The 21,926-nt window shown below is 49.9% G+C and overlaps 1 protein-coding gene across 4 annotated transcripts in view; it reads right to left on the minus strand.

Moving 5' to 3' along the window:
* Positions 1 to 727: 727 nt before the first annotated feature.
* LOC126873561 (uncharacterized) overlaps positions 728 to 21,926 on the minus strand; it is a 143,197-nt gene continuing 121,998 nt past the window's right edge. For 3 of the 4 annotated variants that reach the window (XM_050634584.1, XM_050634581.1, XM_050634580.1), the window contains 5 exons: positions 16,555 to 16,681; positions 10,874 to 11,009; positions 5,411 to 5,523; positions 5,166 to 5,239; positions 728 to 1,975 (listed from right to left, as the gene is read on the minus strand). In XM_050634584.1, the coding sequence (XP_050490541.1) occupies positions 1,732 to 1,975; positions 5,166 to 5,239; positions 5,411 to 5,523; positions 10,874 to 11,009; positions 16,555 to 16,681 (694 nt within the window). In that variant the 3' untranslated portion in view covers positions 728 to 1,731. Of the gene's footprint in view, positions 1,976 to 5,165; positions 5,240 to 5,410; positions 5,524 to 7,841; positions 7,976 to 10,873; positions 11,010 to 16,554; positions 16,682 to 21,926 lie in introns of all 4 variants that reach the window. The other variant, XM_050634583.1, reaches the window with a different exon arrangement.

Here is a 21,926-nt window from a genome sequence, read left to right on the forward strand (position 1 = left end):
TCCTCGTTCGGACCGTTGCGTCGTCGCGAGAATCGCGAGGTATCGCGCGCACTCCGATAGACGAAGACGAGAGCACGAACAAGCCTCTGTCGTTGTTTGCGTCGAAAGGTGAAAATAGAAAGGCGAAACGACGAAAGACGAAGGGAGAGCACGCGTCGATACATATTCAAAGGACGAGGCAGGCCGTCTGGTCTGGTCTGGCACGGGCCATTAGCATCGATCGTCTTCCGGGAGACTCGCGTCGGTTCGCGTCGACCGACCGTTTATCCTCTCGAGAATTTCCTTCTGGTATCGAGTTAAGGGGCGCCCCTTGCACGATCCCCGCGCGTCCTCTGCCCCGTATTGTCCCATGGCACGAACGACCATTAATTCTTTCTCGACCACTGGAACAGCCGGAGATCCTCCACGTCCGACGGCGAAAGCCGATCGAGCCACCGGAACACGCCGAGATCTTCTAATCGCGCTCGTCTGTTCCGCGTACACGTAAATGGGCAGGAGATAATGGGCCGTGGGTACACGCCCGGCCAGAGGCAACGAACACCAACGACCCATCGTATAGTATACCAGGATCGAGGTTTCCAGTGAATCGCGGCTGAGGTGATATTATTATTTAGCCCGAGGAGTACCAACCCACGGTGTATTCGGCGGGACGTGTCGGGCTTGAGAATCGCTTTTGTAATGAAATACGATTTATTTACTAAATATGCGAAATATATATATATGTATGTATATATATATATATATTATGTATACGTATATACATTAGGCCATACACACAAGTACGTAATCTCTGTCCGATTTTCGGTAGTTTCGGGGAGAGTTGTTCGACTGCGCAGCCCCGATCGTAGCTCGTTTGGAAACGAGCGACGGATCTGGTTTTCTTTGGAAAAACGCCGCGCCACGTTGTCTACGTTTCTACGGAGAGCGCGAATAAGGTTCGCGATCCAATGTTTTTTCTTCTCTATCGCAATGTTCGACGAGGTGTACCTAGTTTTCGTAGATAACGGCAGATGTACGCGCGTGCAGGCGTCGCAGCTATGTACAAAGTATACAGACACAAAGAGAGAAGTCGCGGACGCGAAGGCAAGCGAAAGTCCGTTGGTTCCTCGTTCGTTCGTTCGTTCGTTCTTGGTTGGAGAGCGAGAACCGCGCGACCGATCTCGTCCCGACTTTTCGGAATTACAACGGGAGTTAAAAGCTTCGAAGCCGTATAACGAGTACACGTAGGTATCGTTGCGTGCTACGCGGATGCGCGTCATGCGAGAGAAACACGGATATGCGCGGGGTGGATCGTCGAGACGCCTCGCTCGGCCGCGGCTCTCGCTCGTCGCGGATTTCTATCGGAATCGCCGCGAAAGAATAGCCGACTCGCTTCCCTACGCGCTCCAGACAAATATTTACGCTATCCCGTGCACGTCGAATCGTCCAAATTAATCCGCTTACAGGCTCGTAAATCGTATTTTCGAGTCGCGTGCCGTCCAACGGGATGATAATCCGCGCGCGCGTTCTCCCGGGCCCGCGACTGCCCCGCGATTGCCTCACGGCGACCCCGGTGCCCCGATCGATCATCACCCATCGGCCAAGTAGCCAAGCGATACTCGTCCCTCGCTAATTCCGCGAACCGAAATTTTTTCGGTTCCGACCCGCCTTCCAATTCCGTGTTTGTTCGATCGTTGCCGTGTTTTCATCCTGCGTTCCAACGATATTTCCCTATTATTTCGCATTTGATCGCTAGGTATGATCGTCCATCCGTCTCTTTCTTCTTCCATCCTTGTGTTTCTCATCTTCTCTTCTTTCCTGCTCGACGGAGTCCAGTCGCGCGCGTGGCAATTGCGTCTCGTGGACGCGAACGCGGCCGGCCGCGCGCGGTTCGCACGCTCTTATTCCTAGACCAAGGTTGGCAGTAGTCGGAGAAGTAGCGCGCTGGCTACTGTCAGGCACACGGAAGGCGTTGCAAGGCTGCCCTGTCCTTCCACTGAAACATTTAGCAGAAGACGCGTTTCGTTTTGATCGTCGAAAACCTCGACGAGGTCTTTATAAATACGTATAATACGTTTCAGCGTGCTAATCCATTTGCTAATAACGCGGAGCGTGCCACTGAACCGATCCCTGAAAATATCTTCGAAGCTGTTCGCTCTACTTTTGTCTACTTTTCGATATACACGCGCTGTTCGATCCACCTTGGCATCCGCTGTTCACGCGGAAAAGCTACTGGCGGATAATTTAGCTGTCGATTTTTGAAATCCGAGCAAAAATGCAACTTTTGTATTCAGCGAATTTAACGAGTTCGATCTACGAAACACTGGTATTAAGAAGAAAGTGTCAAAGTGTTTCGCATCGCCTGGTAAAGTATGCATGCCAATTAGTCGAAGGAAACCTAGACTCGAAGAAGCAAGCGAGAAGAGAACAACGTTTACGAACGAGGTTCGTCAAAGCGGAAATTTCAAGTTTTTAAGCCGATACGATTGGAACTTTGTTCCTGGACGTTTAGCCTCGATCTTCTCGAAAAGTTTCGGCCTAGGAGAATTTGGTACGTAGCAGAGTCGCGAGGATGCAAAGGGTGGAGAGGAACGAGAGCGAGAGCGAGAGCGGCGAATGCGGCAACGCGACGTACGTCGCTTCCAAGAACGACTCGGTCTAACGAGAAAATCGAAGATCGTTAAGAGCAATTTCGTCGAGACGCTCGCCATTCTCTCTCTTTCTCTTTTCCCTTTGCGCGAAGCTCTCTCGCTTCCGCTATCGTCCCCTTTGGCGATTTCGGCCGACGTTTACCCTTCACGGGCGTCCCGTCCGAGAGGCGGCGACCAAATTTCCCATTCCCTTTGCGATCGATCGTTCTCTGCAAACGCTACTTCCACTCGATTATGTTTTATTTCCACCTCTTTTAATTTTCATTCCGAATCGCGTGGCGACCCACGCGATTTCGTTCGTCGTCGTAGAATTCGTGCGACGTGATCGAGCATAACTAAGGCCACGATTCCGATTACGACGAATTTTCCCACCGACCAATGTTCCGAAGCACTGCCAAAAATAATCAAGCACGGCAGAACCTCCATTCGAGAGAGCGATACCTGGGGTTATTGCCGAAAATGTCACTGTACTAAATATCCGTAGCTTTAATATAGATTTTCCAGTTTGTTCGAAACTCTAACGTTACATCCACGATACTCGCAACTCGTTACAACGGCGATGAAATTCGAAATACTGTGCGTAATACGCAATGTATTCGTAAAAGGTTTCCATAAGTTTCCGAAACTTCGAAATGTTTCCTACGATGTACACGCGAAAGTTCCTAGAAATATTCGAGTATTTTCGCCAGCCACCGCGTACACGCGTAACGAGTTTGATGGAATTAATCCGCGCGAAGGTAAAATTTCAAATATCGGGGCTTCGTTAACTCGACGAACTTTTTATTCTATTTGCTTAGTCAGCCAGAACCATCTACATCGATCGTAATCGTAACCTAATGTACGCAATTGATCGCTCGCGTTGGACAAGAAAGAAAGGAGAAACCGAGGCGAAAGGTAAACGAGCGTAAATTATTGTTTTAATTTTGGTAGTTGGGGCGAGCGCGCGCCTCTCGAGGGAAGCTCGGGCCGACTTTGCGGCCGGTGCAGGTCCGTTCCACGGACACCGACGATCGTAAAGCATCCTTAATTCGTTAGAGCGCGCGAACGATGCTTAATTTCCTGCGAAAGTGACTCCTCGCGTCCTCCCTTTCCCCTTCTCTTTCTCGCTTTCTACGGGGTTGCGCCTCTTTCGCTCGGAAATAACGAGGTAATCGTTTCTCGCGCCGTCAGGCACGCGTTAATTAACGCGTCCGTCGTTTCGACGGTTCTCGCTTCTCCTTCGTTCGTCCATTTTTCGAAAGAGAACGCGGCCGGCGAGAAGCGAACGAAAGACGCGTTGTGGGACACGAGAAAGGGAAACCGGAAGGCTGGTTTCACGCGAGCATACGCACGTAAAAGACGTATTCAGCGGTAAAATACGGGCGAATACTCGCGATATACAGGGTGGTTGGTACAAGCGGAAAGGGGGTGATTCTACGCGAAAAAAGAAGTCGAAAATATAGAATAACAATTTTTCGTTCGAGGCTTTGTTTTCGAGAAAACCGACTTTGAATTTTGGCTCGGTACGCGTGCACTTTATCGCGTCTCGTTATAACGGATCTCGCTGTAGATCGTTGTCTCGATGGAAAAATTAAAAAAAAAGAATTTTTATTCTATATTTCCCACTTCTTTTTTCGCGTAGAATCACCCCCTTTCCGCATGTACCACCAATTACCAACCACCCTGCATGCGTAGCAGCCGTCTAAGACTGCGATTTTCAGGCTTTTTCGTCTCGTCGCTCGTATAAATTAATTGTCAAAATTCAGCGGCGCGTCGAAAAATATATTTTGCGCACTCGGTTCGAGACTTTTAATTCCGAGATCAAAGCACACGAAAACTGAGAGCTCGTCCAGATATTTCTACAAAGTTCGACGATTACGAACGTCGGTTTTTACTATTAGGTCGTCCGAAAAGTTTCTTTCGTTTTATAAGGAAATAATGGATTTCTGTTTTGTATTATTTTATCGAATTACGTTTCGTTCTATCGAATACCATTTCGTTCTATCGGAATAAAGATCACGACGTTCGACAGACCAGGTTTCGTGTTTGTATAAAGATGTATCGTTGCAAAAGACGGGTTTGTAAAAGAAAGACACTCTTCGGACAACCTAACGTTGCCTATTGCCCCTTAATCTCGTCAGAACGTCCTACTATACGTAGCTATGATCGTTACACGCGGAATAAAACGATTACAGTTCGATATATCCGTAATTAAAATATACAAAATGGAATTAATAAGTACGATGGTGCAGTAATGAACTCTGTTTCAATAAAAATAGACGAGTTGTATTAATATCGAGTTTATTTACGCCTGCGGTAAAAATCGTTGCCATTCGAGTAACGAACTACGCACACGCAATTTAGTCATTAAATATGTCTTACCAAATGCATCTATACGATATGCACACGTTGGAAAATAAAATATACGTTTATAGCCGTTATATACGTGTGGGTACTTGTCACATATATGTGTACGCATATCGCGATAGCCGTATTTTCGCGTGCAACTAGCCGAACGGAGAATTCTCGTGGAGTTCGTAACGAGGCAGAGCTTACCGAAAACTTCCGTTGTGCGCGTCTCGAAGCGTGGCTTGTCCGACATCGAGTCCAATACCACGGTCGCCTCGCATCTTCGACAAAATTTATAGAGACGTATTAATCGTCGGGGCTGGACGAATCGGGCTGTTGATGATGATAGCGATGGCATTGATGGCAGAGTGGCGGTGATGATATGAGTGTTGGTGAGTGTTGGTGGTGGTGGTGGTGATGGGTGGGGAGGAGATTGTCCAGGGCGGAATTACCTGACGTTTATTTTGTCGCCGGCGATGTGATCCGGTTCCAATTGCAGTCGTAAACTGGATATCACCGAATAAAGTCCGTGCTGTTCGAACACCATTTCCGTGTCTGGTTTCACCTGAAACAAACGCGACGGAACGTGTTCCACGAGTTGCAGCGTGTGAGAGATCGTCAGGGCGATCAGCCTCGACGATCCGGTCGAACTTCCTTTTTATCGTCGTGCGACAGTGTCGAATTCTCGCGACCGAACATCGACGAGTTACAGGAAACGAGCGAAAGGAGCGACAACGCTCGCGAGAACGAAGAACGAAACGACGCGCGACGTCTCGTGATTGGCGATCGAGACGCCAACTAGAGATTCAGGCCCCGAATCACGTTCGAAGTGATTCGAATATTTCATCGCGCGTAGGAAATGTTTTAGACACCGTCGGTACCGGCGATGGAAGGCGAGCGAGTGGAAGCGCCGCGCTTCGAATCGAAACGCCAAGTCGAAAGGCCGCGGTACGTCGCGGCGACGAGATTTCCTCCGAGAGCAAACGAGATTCGCAGCCGCGGGCTACCCGAGCAAAGAACTTCGTCTCGCTTTCGCGAAATGAAAGGCCGGCGCGCGGCAGCTACGTTTGCCGAGAAAATCTGCTCGTTGAAGGTTGGCGCGCGAGTCCTAAGGATTCCGTAGCACGGAACCGACACTGCGCACGCTGTCCTCGTTTTATCGAAACTATATCGCCTCTCCTTTTTCATCCTCGTCTTCATTTTCATCCGCTTCTTCCGTGAATCTGTTCGCGAAAGGGGGAGCGGACCGGAGACCGAGAGATAAACGAGCCTCGAAATTAAATCATTTTTAAGCCGTATTCTCCTCAGCTCGCGCCGCTACTCTCGATCCCTTTGATCGCGCCTCCGTCCTATTTTCGTTCCTCCTTCGCCGAACTTCGTCGAGCCTCCTATCTCTCGTTTCTTTCGCGCGTACTCTCGCAATTTAACAACGTTCCTCTTCCTTCCCTCTTCGTTTCCCGTTTTCTCGTTTCCTCGTTTCCGATCGAACGGATCGATCGATCCGCCGAACACGTCGACGCGTTTCAGTAAATTCCAAAGTCGATGACGACCGGAGAGAGGAAAGAAGGCGCAGCCTTAGAAAGGATTGTTCGCTCGACCGCCCGAAGCCGGGTAATTGAAAGAGAATCGAAGATTAAGTGCAGCCGGAGGCGGAACGCGAGCGATCGAGGGCCGCGGGCCGTGGAAAGTCGAAGGCCTCTTGCGGCCATCCCCGTCGGCTTTGTCGCCGAATCTTTCGAGAGTCGTCACGACGAGAACGTTTTCGAAACGATATTACACTCGCGTTAAGTGGCGCGCTAAACTCGCTCAACTCCTAATGGACATCGTCGAGAAGGTTGGCAAGTTTTGCTCGAGCAACGCGGAGGTGGGAGACGACGAGCGGGATAATAGGAAACTTTTCGTGCCGTCGCGGCGCGCGCGATTCGCTGCGAAGCCCTAAAGGGGCACCGACGTTCATCGACGTAATCTTTAAACGCGCACAACTTGCGAGCTCGTGTCTACTCGCTTCAACTGCCTGCGCTTTGCGGATTATATTTTTAAATCCTCGGAGTGACGAGACCTCGCGGCCCGGCGATCTACCGCGAGAGGCGGACGATCGAAAACGCGAGATTCGATCGCGGCGTTCTTTTGTTCGACCGGTTCGACTCGGCCGACTTTTTCTCGCGGACAAATTAGATTCTCTTCGACTACGTGACGCGGATTAATTAGCAGTTAACCGAGTTGCCCGAATTTCCTTCTTCCGCCCACCGTCTCTCGTCTTTCTCTCCTCCTCGCCGTTTCTTTCTTTCGAGCAATCTCTCCTTGCCTCTGTTTCTCGAATTATTCTTCGTTGGCTCTCGTTTCCCTGAAAAGAGAAGAGAGAGAGAGGGAGAGAGAGAGAGAGAGAGAGAGTCGAAAAGTCGTCGAGTTGCAGAGAGTAGCCGAGGCAAAAGAGGACGTTCCCGGAAAGCGGTGGTTGGCGGTGGCACGTTGGTGCAGCGAGGCGGATGTAGAGTCGACTGGCGCCCTACTACGCGCGCGTTCTCCCACAGCTCGTTAATTGGAGCTTTGGCTCATCAAGCATCGTCGTCGTTGCCGGTATCGTTGCCTCTGCCATCGTCATTTCTGAGCGCCTCTCTCCGCGTCTTCCCTCGCTCGCTCATCCGTTTAACGATCTCTAGGTCTTGCACCGTCGTCACGGTTCGCCTATCCGCACGCTTTCGGACTCTCTTTCTCTCTGTCTCTGTCTCTCTCTAAAGTCTAAATCTATAACTTTCGAGCCGTGCTAAAATATATAACTCTCGACATATCGGCCATTACACCGGCGAACACGCAAAAGCCTATTCGACGATTCCGCTTCTCGAAGTTCCGACGAGGCGAACGGAACGCTCGCGTTTCTCTCACCTGCTCCCTATTGATGAACCATTTGAGCGTCGCGGCGGGATGGGACTTGCCGCTGGTGCAATTCAGTCCGAGGACGTCGCCGGTCGCGTAAACCTTCTCCTCGCCCGTTATCGACGGCCCGTCTTGCGGCAGAACTGCAATCACATCGAGAACATTTACGCGCGGTCGCTTATTCTCCTCGCTGCTATCCACGCTCCGCTCTACTCTCTGTCTCGCTTCGTCTCGTGGCTTTTCTAATCTAAAGGCTCTTTTTGTAACGCGATCTACGCGAACGACGATAAGGACCTCCTCGTTAACGACCAAAATTCAACGACGCTTTCCACGCTCATCCTCCTACAAAGGAGGAACTCATCTGTTGCGTGTATAGTATTTGATCGGGAACAAGCCACGATTCTGCTTATTTTTTATTACGCTGTCCAATTTAGTCAGTTTCAACCGTCGCATTAATTTCGTTGCGACAAAAATAATTAACCAGTCGACGCGTTTCACGATCCTTCTGTTTTCCTTCGAACAAAGTCAAATTCACTTCTCCTCGTACGTACGTGTACGACGTATATCTTTTATTCGTAGGTATATACGGTTGATAATCGATTATTTCTGACTGCTGTCCGAAGTTAATGCTTTATCGTAAAACTTTGATACAGATTTTCATCTGCAGGATCCGTCACGCGTCAAATAAATCGCTGCAAACGTCATCTCTCGCGAGAAACAGCGACGACTAAATGACATTCCTTAAAACGGTCGAGACCACTTTGTTTGCACTCGTTACGGTATTGCAATATTAAGTGATTCGAAAATATACACACGACATAACGTTGCCAAGATTGAAAAAGAATCATTTGGTATTCTTCTGTGAAGCAAGTGAACGCCGAATTCTCTTAAATGCAGTAATTACGGGAAAAGTCGAAGAATATCCGAGAGAAAAGACGATTGCGAACAACAAAGGGAGAATCTTGTGTACCGACGAATATAAAATCAATCGATGTATTCAATTCCATTCCGCTATAAATAGCGAAACGTTACCGTGAAAGAAGCTTCTATAAAGACACGTTATCCGCAAATATCTCTTCTTCGTTACGAATTTCCCCAACGACCTAATTTACACGTATTTTCGATTCGATCGTTGCACGTATCAATACCAACGACTTTTTCGTATTTAGACAGTCGTTTCGGAATACCGCGAATCATCTGCTGTCTCTTTCGCTTGCTTTTAGTTTGCTCGATCGATGCAACGTAACGGAAAATCCGACGTAAGTATCGTACATGGGAAAAATCACTCGCGGATTCGAACGATCGATGCCGACGTTTCCATTGCGCGAGCACGCGTACCGTCGCGTAGATCGATCGACACGCGATCGAAGCTCTTCCTATTTCTCGAATATCTTAGCAAGATTGCCAGCGTTCGCGACTCGAGATTTAATCTGGACCAGTTGGAGGAAACGTTCCGCCGTCGGATCGTTTTCGAGAGCACGATCGCGATAAAAGTTCATCCCCTCGATAAGCCTTCGAAGCTGTCACGACACCCCGCTTGGAATATTCAACGAAGCCATTCGCGACTGCTGCCGGATTGATCCTTTCGCGCGTCGCGTTCAACCTTACGCGCAAAGATACACGATTCGCCTTACAACGGGACCTTGCTTCTCCTCTCTCCTTCTCGCTTTTTTGCTTCTCGTTATCGAGAGAGAGAGTGAGAGAGAGAGAGAGAGAGGGAGACTTTATCCGCGCGCTTCCCCTTTCCTATACCGCGAACAAGTTTGCGTATTCGAAGCGAGGCGTACGCGATATTCCTCGTCGGAGCGAGAATGAGCAGCAAATTGAAATTTACGAGAAACGCGAAAATCTTTGGTTACGCGACTTTAGACTGGGTGGAGTAAACGTTGGCAAAGAGAGGCTCGAAGGACCGTGGCATGCGGTTTCTTGTTAGCTTTTCGTTTGCGTCGACACTTGCGGTTCGAACGAAGGGATGCTTGGCGGAAGGAAGGAAGGAAGGAAGGAAGGAAGGAAGGAAGGAAGGAAGGAAGGAAACGGAGGAGGGTGGAAGGAGGAGAAGAAGAGCGAAAGGAAGAAAAGGATAGAAAAGGAGAAAGATCGGAAGAACGAGGAATTCGGCAGAGGCACGAACGATGGCCGCCGGTTATTTGCCGTGTACCAAATTTTCCACGAGGTCGGTAAAGGTACGGTAATGGCGGGTACGTGGTGGGTTATCGATCGTGCATGGGTCGGAGAGCGCGGCCGGACTACGAGAAGAGGAACACGACGCGGAAAGGAAATTTCATCGTTTTCGAAGACGCCACGGGAAAGCTTTCGAAGGCGGTGCGCGGCCCTTTAGTCTGCCGCGTCGCGACTCCTTTCCCGAGAACCGAGCCGACGATGCTTTTACGGTCGAGAAGCCTTTCCTTTTCGTTTATAGTTTCCCGTCTCTTCCTTCTCCGTTCCGCGCCGCTGCCATCCATCCACGCGTCTGCTGCTCCGCGTTACGATCCCCGTAATATTCGTCGGACTTTGCCTCGTCTTTACGCGACCCTAAAATTTAACGCTCCAAAGAAAGATCGAAGTTTTCTGTTGTCGTAGGTCTAGAGTGCAGGTTGATGGAAGCGCGAGCCAGCCAAAGCCGAAGCCACACGACGGCTATTCACGGTAATGGGTCGCCAGGTATCCTCGTTTCGTTCCAGTACACAGGTACACCTTGATCGTCCCTATGATCGATTTTAAAGCGGAGCGAAAGCCGACAGTCTGTTTTTGGCTCGATCGATTCCACTTTGGACCAACGTTGACATCCATCCATCCGTCTCGCAGAACGACGCTGCGGAAATATTTGACCGATGATTCTCTTCCTTCTGCCCGTTTACGTTCCCCTCGAATACCAGAGAAGACCGAAACTCGGAAATGGCGAACGCTTGGCGCAAATTACGGCGGCTCGATAGCGGTGATCAAAGGATTATTAACTAGCCGAGCAACCCGGGGACGGATTCAAAGCGAGACGGAAAGAGATCAGAGTAGGAGAGACGGTTGACGCAGACTGGTTCGCTCACCTGCGACTTCCATGCTGGCTTCTGCGCTGACCGAGTTGAAGCTAGGAGCCTCCGCGCTCACTTCGCATTTGTACCGTCCGCTACTGTGTAGGCTCACGTCCTGCAGCAGCACCTCCTTGTCGTTGGATTTTCGGTGCTGCAACAAACGAGAAGTTGTTCGATAAATCTTCCATGTTAATCGTCGACGCTCGCGGTTACGAAGCATCGATCGGATGGATAGGAATCTTTCTCGAAGAACCGATCTCTCGACGAGCTACAAGGACGATTTTTATTCCGAACTGGATGCGTAAACTACGCGCAAACTAACTGTGTAATACAGAGATTGTTTGAAACCTTGGAAACATCGTGCGAGACCTCGTTGCAAACTAACGGAGGAGCAACCTCTAGAAATCGTTGCCGAAGAAGACCCGAATGTTCAGACTCGCTGTACCGAACGACCAAATATAGGCGTTTAGGCGATCGGCGAACCCAGATCGAACGCTAATTGTTCGATTCGATCGTGTTTTCTCTCTGGGCTATCCGCGACAGGAAGCAACCTGGGGCTGCCAACGATCGCTTTATCTTTCAAAGGGGATCTCGTGGCCGCGGCAGGCGAGATCGATGCCAGGCTCCGTGTGTCGACGCACTTCTCTGTCGACCTGGAAAAAACCCTTTGCCTCTGTCGACCCGCGTTCCATCGACGAGAGCGAGTCTTTCCCTCTCCGTACCAAAGTTTACCGATACAAATGGAACGAGATGGAGCTTCTCGTTTGATCGAGCGAGCAAACAGCCACCGTTACATTTTCGCACCAATTTTTCCGAAGCTTTGCCACTCTTCGACGCGTCCAACGCCACCGTCCAGCTCTTCGCGTGGCTCGCTGCTGCGTTTTCCACACGCCGTTTGAAATTATTCTTCATAGACAGAATATTACGCTATTAGGTAGGTAAGAGGCTTACGCGCTTATATCGATTTATTGCCATAGTCGCCGCCGGTACCCGCTCTACGTACTGAAAGTTATTTCGGCGAGATAGATGGGTACGGTGGACTTGTTCCACCGGTAAGTAGAAAAGGTACGTCGCTGAGCCGACGTTGCTCAGAGGTGCGTCAGTCTGCCGTCCCCTGCGTCCTGGTTGTACACGTTCCATGTTTCGCTAACAATTTCGATACCGTTGCCAAGCATCGCGAAAGCGGCTAAACACGTTTTGTACGAGTTTTATGCCACGATTTCTAACCTTCGTGACCAACGTCGAACGAAATTTTCCATCCACCTCTTTACGTTACAAACGTGTTTCCAGCGTGAGTCGTTCGATGCCTGACGAGACTAACTGAACGTCGGCGAGACATCGCGTCGAACGCGGTGACGATGCAAGGTATAACGGTGTTAAGTACGAGGGATCTGCGTAGCTAATTATTTCGAGAAGTTCAATCGGAAAAGGTATCTAACGTAACCAGGGGTGTCGCGACGCGATCGAGCAGGCATCCGATCGCGATTCATCCGATCGCTGGAAGCTCGCACGGAAAGGGAAGACCCGCAATAGATGGAATCGCGACGTTGCTAATCCGTTTACCCTACGCGCGGATCTTTCTGCTCCAACGTTACGAATATTCCCCTTTCTTCGTTCCCGTTTGCACGCGGTCGGTCCGCGTCGCGACGATCCGATCGTCCGACGAAGTCCAACGGAATCTGGACGAGGAGCGCGCAGATCGAGTTGCCGACAAGTTTTTAGCGATCGCGGGGAAACGTCGACGTTTATTCCGCCGCGGTGAGACTCGGTCGAACGCAAACTTTCTTCATCGACAAATCGATTTACGTTGGAGAACGGGGAGAAAAGTTGCGGGAAAACAAGGGAGCAGGGTGAAGGGAAGTCGAAATGTCGGAGAGAATCGCATTACCTTCGGGGTTATTTCGTCCGGTGAACGCGACTCTTCGGCCGAACGATTTAGGTCGCTCGGGGAGCAAAGGGAAAAAGAGATAGAGAGACACGCGTGTCTGCGATTCAGCGAGAAACGCGGCACGTCGCTGCATCGTCGGATGCGTTCCGATAAAACGTGACTCGTTCTTCGCCGCTGTTTCGCGTGTGCTACATTTCTTGAAAACGCGTCGTGACACGGAACGAGAGGATCGCTGTCTCGGAAGGCCAAACTTTCGAACGAAAGAGCAAGACAGAGGGAAAAAGTTTCGCGAAAGCATCGGCGAGAGAGCTCGAGGTTTGAGACTTCGATTCCTAGCCGATGAAAAGTTTCGCTCCGATACGAAACACGATTTCAAAGGGAACCGCGGCACACATTCTTCGTCTTTAGCGAACAGGGAATTAACGAACGAGGGGATTACCGTGGGACGTTTCGAAATGGTTGACGCTGGGAAAACGGCGTGAAAGCGTTGCGTCGTCGGGAAAACGATCTCTGGTCGATAAAGCGCTTAATCGCTTCCGCTAGTCGTCGATTAGTCCGCCACGATACCCTGCGCGTTCGCGGGGTAATCGCAGCTTGTCCTGCCATTCGGTTTTCTTCTATTCTTCGTAAAGTCGACCTTTAACCGGACGAGCGCGGCAGGAGCGGAGGCAGAGTTAAATAAACGCGGGGAATCGGGGCCACGATTTAAAATTTTCAGATAGTGAAATTAAGCGTGGTGTTACGTAACGGAGCAAAAGGGGAGGGGGAATGAGAGGGAAAATTAAAAGTCGAGAGCCCGAGCAAAAATATACGAGTCCGCCCGCTAAATCCACTTAATTCCTGCTACTCCAATAAGTGTCACGTGAGCGTATCCAAGTGGAGGAATGGTCCGGATGGAAGGGGTGAAAAGACACGCTCGCTTTTGTCCACGGAGAAATTTCTTTGTCGATATCGGAGAGCCATTGGACCGAGTCAGATTAATAGCTGTTCTCTCTTTCTCTTCCTTTTCTCTTCTGGATCTCGAGAACGGAGCAAAAGGATGAGCCGATTCGACTCACGTAATGCTCGTTACGCGTCGGCCGATATTAACGAGCGTCGAGGAAAACGGAACTTTCGTGCCTTCCAAAACGCGAATCGGAAGCGGACGTATCGTACCGAGAATAGACGAGTCTCGTGCGATCCGTTTCTGCCTTCCACGGCCTCCGGGACCACATCGCGCGATCCGAGAAATCGATCGGTTAGCCAACGGTTGCTCCTATCCTTCACCCAGCTCTTTCTTCCTCTTAACCTCCGAGCTTTTCCTCCGCCTTTCCGACTTTACACCGCGTGGCTCTTCCTTCAGTCACGATAGATGGCGGCGATCTCGCTCCTTCTCTCTCTCTCTCTCTCTCTCTCTCTCTCTTCCTAGTCTCGTCCCGATTCGTCAAACATTTATTCGGCACGATAAAGGCGACCTCGTTCCACCTGTACGGGGACAACGCGCATCCACCTCGTCGACGTATATCGAAACGTATCGCGAACTTTATGCTTTTCCACCCCGTCGTTCCTTCGCCCTTTTTACTCCGTCCATTCCAACTGGTTCGATGAAATACTTTTATAGACGACGTGGAATAAAATTCGGAAAGGGAAATTGAATAGAGGCTTCTTACGTTCAAAGCTGGGTGCCGTCTCGGCCGTGGACGAGCCATCTCTTCAACGAACAAGCGCGCGACTCGGTTTTACATTCCGCATGGTGATCGGCCGCGTTACCGCGGTCGAATTCCAGGTCTCTATTCTTGCTCGCGGGTTCTAGAACACGCGCCGATATCGTACGTAACCTGACATTTTGTCCGAGGGTCGAGGAAGCTATGGAAACGACGATTAATCGACCAGAGTTTTATATTCACGGAACGTTGCTCGGTCAACGCTCCAACGAAACAAGATCGCCATAATTAATATCGATAATGTCGAAGTGGTCACCACTTCTAAGAAAACTCTACATCTGGTCTGTTTAGTTTTCTCAAGCGCCGAAGCTATCGACAGCGTATAGACGAAAGACTGCGACGAAGACAGACCGTAAACGGTAGAGACAGGCGACGTTGGCTTCGGGGTTTTCAGTTATCGAGTAACACAGCTAGAGTGCGGATCTGGACCAGTTGAAATTGTATTCTTACTTAGAATTACGCTTCTATTTAAGTATATTTTCTACCTTAAAATTTATCCGCGAGTTTCTCCGTTTACACGTCAAATAACCTCGACGGATAAAATTTGAGAAACGTATATAAACGGAAGGTAGAAACCGAAGAAATTTTGTAACTCAGAAGTTTCGTAAATATCCTGATACTCATGAACCGATGGTTACACGAGGAACCGGTAATGGCTGACTTTTACGTTTATCGCGTGACACGAAACGCTTCGATATTCGAACACTCTCCTAGTTTATCGTCACCTGGTCGCATTTGTACGCGTACGCGAATGTTCTACCTTTTCTCCTTTGAACGAGACTCGCAAAAACGCAAATTCTCCGCACTGCCGGTGATATTGGTTTCGTTGTTCGTTCAGTATCAGAGTAAACGAACGTCTTTACGATCAGCCAGCCAATTTCTCGTCAACTTGCAGCCACTTGTTACGACTCTGTATGCGCATAAACGACGCTTACGATCTCCCAGTCGTTATCCTTGCGTGACTCGCAGAAGAATCGAGGAATTATTTGACCAGAGCTTTAAATATATTACACGTTGGCTCAGTGTTGCGACAGATCGTTTCAAACGGATTTCATAAACACGCGATACCGATCGATTAATCTTTCCTTTGCGAATCTGTTACACGGGACTGGTAGACGTTCTGTCACGCGGCTCAGCTTCTCGGTAGACAAACCAGCGAACTCTAGTTTTCGTTAATTTCTCAGTTTCGTTACACAGGTACAGGTGTTGTCGATGTTTTCCACGAGTTGATTTATTACAAGTGGATGGCACTCAAGTAACAGCAAGTCTCGAGGCAAATTTAAAAAATAGCGTTTGTAACGTGGTCGCTTCTTTATGCTTTTCATTATATTTCCGAGTGGTTCGCTTATAAACGCCGGTGTACGTAACGTAAAAAGTTCCAGCTAAAAACATAATCCAAAAGTAAACTTGTTAAATAAAACAATAACATGGTAGTGAGTCGCGTCATTTTCGTATCCAGCAAACCTTCGTTACTTTCCCACCGACTGAACTCAATTTCGCGACACGTCGACAGCCGTGAGAGAAAAAAGAGAAGCACATTCGCGAAACGTTTACCTTAGATCGGACCACCGACGCATATTCGCGGATGTAATTGCGCGCGTTTCAGCGCATTGCGTAATACAAAAATACGTCTATACGCGCGTACAGATACGCTGGATATTGAAGTTGGATACGAGATAAAAGAGCCGAGTAACTGCTTGCTCTTTCCCTCTGTACTTTTACCGATCGCTCGTAAGTGGAATTTCCGTCGATGACGCTCGCTTTGTTAGTTCTCGTAACGGGGGCATCGCCATGCGCGAATCGTTGCTTCTCTTCCTTCTGGATCTCGTTGATTCGTCTTCGTCCTGTCTTCGAGAAAAGCGAGAGCGAGAGCGAGAGACAGTCAGACAGAGAGAACCGTGGTCGAGATCACGGGAAGGTTAATCGCGCTCCGATCGAGCACGAGCGTCGAGCGGAATTGTACAAAGATAATCCGTAAAGTAGAAGACGGAGAAGACGCGGACAGCGGATGTCGCGCGCGTGGTACGTGGCAATACGATGATCAGATACCAAAGTCGGAACAAGAGTGCGCGACGTTGCGGGACACAGGAGAGCTTTCAACTCACGTCAACTTTAACGCCCTCGACGCGATAGCTGTGCTTCGTAGGTTCCCCTCTAGGCACGTATCTGTAGAATTCCTCGTGATCCTTGTACCACGTGATGGAGTAAAGCTTGTCCGCTTCTAGGTCGTATCTGAAACAAGAGAGCAAACGATGCGTGACTTATCGTTAAGAAAAGCGCCGGTTGAATAGTTTCTCGACCATTTGTTTATCCATTTGTTTGCGCCCGGGATTTCGCGCGCGTGACAATACGCAAGAGTAAGAAGTTTTTTTCTAATAAAGAACGGTACAAAGTTGTTGGGCGAGCTGGAATATTCAGGCTCGTTCGGGACGCTCGATCGCGAAGAATTCACACGTTTAATGTTGTAATAGGAATGCGTTCAAACGCGTTTCGCGAACGAGAGCTTGCATATTACTTTGCATGTAATCTTCACTCTCTGCAAACGCAAGGTTCTGATCGATTAATCGCTTCCTGGTATCGATTCTTGAATTTTCTGAGAAATGTTCGATGCGCCGGTGCTATTATACGTATATGTACGTTCTGTGTCTTTGTATATAGAAGAGGTTCTTCTTGCATGTATAGTTGTGTCATCGCATCGTATTTCAATTATTTCTATCAAGATTACTGGATATGAAACAGAATGGCCATTAAACAAATAAATAAATATTTCGTTTTCTCTCCCTTCCTCTGTCTCTCTCTCTCTCTCTCTCTCTCTCTCTCTTTGTATATCCTCGGCGCGTTTCTCTTGGTTAATATCGATTAGTCGAGACCGAGGACGAAAGCAGATGAAACGGTAGTCGTGACGCGTACGAACCGCGGAATCGTTTCTCGATTAGTCGCAGAGTAGACCGTTTCGATGGTTGGGCCGTGCGAGTAATGGAAACTGTTACCGGTTTCCGGCAACGTATTTGAAGTATCGAGCGCGCGTTTGATGTATTTTTTGCTTTACATATCGGAGATTTCGTTCGTTTATCCGATATTCCATGGAATCGTCTCATCTGGTCTCGGTGTCTCGTTTTGTTTCGTTATCCCGGCTGTTCGGTCTTCTGCGGTTCGCGAATGTTACGTAACTGAACGTTGTTGCGTTTTGGAAAAGGCCGGTGAACGTTTTTCCATCCACAAAGGGGAAGAAGCAACGGGAAAAGGAAGAGACGCAGGTAATGCGAAGGGTGGCAACGGCCAGGTAAAAACGATTCGGGTTCTCGCGTCGCACGATAAACGAGACAGCGGTTGCCGAGAATCGTGCGAGCTACGTGTTCGTCCGTAGGTATGCGCTTTAACGTGATTACAATGATGCCCGGCACGAAGGAAGGAACGGGCCACTGTCGCGTGACAAGCTTCCAACCTGGCGAACAACAATTACGGTAATTGATCAACATCCGCGATCCAAGCGTAGCGTCGCGAATCGCATCAATTTGCTAATCGAGTGCTTTCCTCTCGTTCATCGTTCTCCCGTCGGGGAATTAAAAAAAAAAAAGGTCCCTCGGAGGATTCTCCGTTCGCGTCCCATCTTCGAAAACCGGAAATCTTTTAGCTCGGATAATTCCACGGAATCGAACGTCCGGAAGATTTTACGAGCAAACGTGGTTTCTTCGTCTCTTCCGCCCTCTCTCTCTCTCTCTCTCTCTCTCTCTCTCTGTCTCTGCCTCTTTTTCCTCGGATCGTTTCCTTCGTCGTAACGAAATCGAATCGACCTCCACTCTGCCGTTCTTCCTCGGTGATCGTCGTTCGTCAACACCGATACCGTTCGCGTTCCGCTATCGGAATCGCCGATAAAATCGCGAAGCGCAACAGGCTATTCCGCTGGAGCGCGAGCTGGAGTGCAACGCGATAATTAATATTTGTAAAGTAATTAAACTGGCACGTTTGTGTTGTAGTGGAGCGACGATGTCTGGAGTCACCGTGGCGCGATACGTCCTGCTTTTCGGATTCGCTGGCTGCCTCGCGTAATAGCATCGACCGTATCCGGCGGAACGATCGCGGATAACGCGCGACGGCGAAACTCGCTCGTTGGAAAACTCGTCGACTAATACGCGGTACTTTCATCCTCGAATTGGACCGTATCTATTATACACACTCTGCTTGCGGCGATCGTCTCGATAACAAAGCAGCGAGAAGACCAGCTTACGTTTACCAGCGATTAAATTTTATCCGCGTCGTATTTTGTTCCTCCTCTGGCATTCCTAGATGGCTGGATGCAACGTCGTTTCTCTTATTGTCGTGCGCGTCTAGCCTCGTGTCTCGATCGTAATCGTCTTTCGGAATTTACCCCGTCGGCTTCACCCCTTTCCTCTCTGCCATTCTCTCAACTCGTTAAATTGCGTTGCAACGGAGAGTCGGTCGATTACGTTTCAACGTAGGCGTTCTATATCGTCGAGTCAACGACGAGAAGAGTACGATAAGGTAGTTGCACGCCGCGTTACCGTTAGATACCGTGCACCGTCGTATGGAATACGTCGATGCTCCGCTGTAGGATGTTGTATCGCGACGTCGTTTGTACAGTCTGTTGGCCAACTAGCCGGTTACTCGGTTGCTCGGTTGCTCGGTTGCTCGATCGTTGCACCATCGCGAAGCGACACGGTCGCATAGTGACATCGTTGCATAGCCGACGTACCCAAGGGGGGCATCCGGTAGGGTGGGGTTGCTCCGCTTCCGCTTGCATTGGCACCGGTGCTGCTGTCGCCATCGCCGTCACCGTCGCCGCCGTGGAGGTAGCTCCCTAGTTGCCAGCTGCAGCTACCGGAAAAGGGATTGCCGCATTCGAGCGTAGGTGCACAATTTGGAGGGCTGCGTCGTGGGATTGATTTGCATCCTCCGGCTCATTTGCCGGGTCGTGTCCTGCGGGAACTCCCCCTTCGCCTCCCCTCGGATTTCCAAGCTCGCGCGCTCTCACGCTCCGCCTTTCCATTTTCTTTTCTCTTTGTGGCGGCTTTCCCAGCTTTCCCTCCTTTCTATATAGATCCTACCAATTTTCTCTTCCGTCGTATCTGCTTCTTTCCCTTCTTTCCACCCTCTTCCTCTCTTCCCTTTGCTTTCCCTTTCTCCGAGACCTTGCCTCGTACACGGCAAAGCGGAAATCTTTTGTTTCGACTCGATTCCATCCGATTCGATTCGATTCGTCGAGTATGCACGTGCGCGCACGGTATCCGCTCGTCAACGAGCTACAGCGACGGTGCAGAGGACCGCGCGCCAGGCAAATTTCTCTGTTCTTTGATCAAATTATCGCGTGTCGGATTTGCGAGTCGCGGTAGAACGCGCAAGAGGGAAGCTGCTTTATATCCACCGGGCACCCCATTGTTCGCAGCGGAGAGAGATTCGGTGCAGCAGCGGAAGGGCTGTAGCTTCGACGTATCGCGACTGTACGTCGTACCCTGTATGCGCGTAAAAGCGTTCTTGACGTTGGAAAATTGCCCAACTATCTTCGGTCCGTCGTCGCTCTATCATCTCGTTCGATGGCCCAGACGGAGCTCGGAGAAAGCGTTTTTCCGCCTTCGACTACCATTCGCCGGCCGTTCGAAGAAGTTGCGCAAAGTTGGAAGATTTGTAACGAAGAGAAGTCGATCGTTCTTCTGTTCGAGAAGTTACGCGTCTCGAGAAAGGAGTGCGTCTCGGCGTAGAACGTCGCAGACGACAGTCCATCGCACACTCAGTCTTCGGACTTTGCTTCCGATTCGAAGATTCCGTTGAACACTTGCGAAGCGTTAGACGCGCTCGGAAGGATTCGCTCGCGATCTCCGTGGCGATGAAATTTCCCGGAATTTCGACGGGTGCGAGCAAGAAGACGAGGAGGGACGGCTGCTCGCGCGCCAAAATCACGAAGGAACTTGGTCGTTGGTCTCCGCGCCCCGTTAAAGCCGCTCGGAATGCCGTTTGGAGCGGGACGAAACAGGCGAACCGGAATTGAACAGGACAGAGAACGGAACGGAGAATGAAACGAGGTGAGCTGAAACGGGTTGCCGGAACGAGACAGGACGGAGCGAGGTTAGGAGCGGGATACGGAGAAGAGAAGAGGCGACGCGCCGGATAAACCAACAACCGAGCGCTCGCTGGGGACGGTAAACTAATTTGCAATTTATACCTACGTCGGAAAACGATCCCCGTCTCTTTGCTGCGTCATGCTGCCGTCCTGGCGCTTCACTGGCACCCAATATCAAAGAACTTCGTGTACATGCTCGTCGTCCAACTCTTTCCTTTTTCCGCGAGAGAATGTCGCTTCTGTCGAGAAAAACGGTACGTCGACCCGGATAATCGAGGATACCGAGCCAAACAAACGACGCCTTCCCGCCCCCCCCCCCCTCTTCGCTTTCATCCTCTCGCCCGTTTCCTCGCCTACCGCTCGACCAAGCGACGATCGTTTCCATCGAATACGACTCTGCGACTCTGGACACGACCTACCGACTCCTAGCGTCCTCTGAATAAATCACATCGATTTTAAGAGCGTACGAGAAGATGCCGAGTACCGCGCAACACTCCGAGCGAAATGTCAATTTAGCTTCGAACCTCGTTAATTACGCAAATCGTCTCGTTGCCGTTCTCGCCTTGCCGCTCCACCTTCTTTTCCTTCCATTTTTCAAACGACTTTCGGTAGGTCCTATCCTCGACGCGCCTCCCAAGACGTCCGAGAATAAACAGGACATCGACCGTATTTATCGTCGAGAATGTCGCGTCAGCCTCACTTTATAAAACTCGATGCCGATCGTCGTACCGTGGCTGCTTGAACATCGAGAAACGAGGGAGGGACGAGAGGAAAACGATACCGCCGCTGTTTCGTTCGCTCTTGCGGCCTATGAACCAGCTATCGCGAGCCTTATTCCACAAGAGAAGGAGAATGAGATTAGAATACGAATGGCTGGTTGTTTTGGCAGGACCATGAGGAACGAGGACGCGGAGAAAAGTGCCGCGCGAACGTGTCACGTTCCACCGTTTGAAAGAAACCGAACGGAAGGAAACGACAACTGAACGTAAGAACGAAGAGTCGGAAAGAGTACGTTCGTTTGGCTGGTAGATACCTGGGAAAAATGGAAAGTCGCGAGACTTTGGACCTTCGGTCGTAAAGTGAAAAGACGGCGACCTGCTACGCCAAGGTCCTCTCACACCTTCTCCTCGTTCCGAATTTCTCGACGTATAGAGCGGAGCTCAGACTCCGATTACACAGATCTCACGTGCCTTTTGCTATTTCGTTGCCATGTCGATACAACGGTACAGGCACCAAGATAATAACGTTCGATCGTCTACCGATGCTACTTGCGTATCGGTGTTGCCCACTTACAAAATTAAAATCTAAAAAAAGCAACGGCGAGTCACACAGCGTACGACACGTTTCTGGCAACTGGGTCAAGCTATAACTTTAAAGCGCTAGAAAATAGATGAATATTTT

This window comes from Bombus huntii, chromosome 14 (assembly GCF_024542735.1).
Source record: "Bombus huntii isolate Logan2020A chromosome 14, iyBomHunt1.1, whole genome shotgun sequence".
Classification (NCBI taxonomy): Eukaryota; Metazoa; Arthropoda; class Insecta; order Hymenoptera; family Apidae; genus Bombus; species Bombus huntii.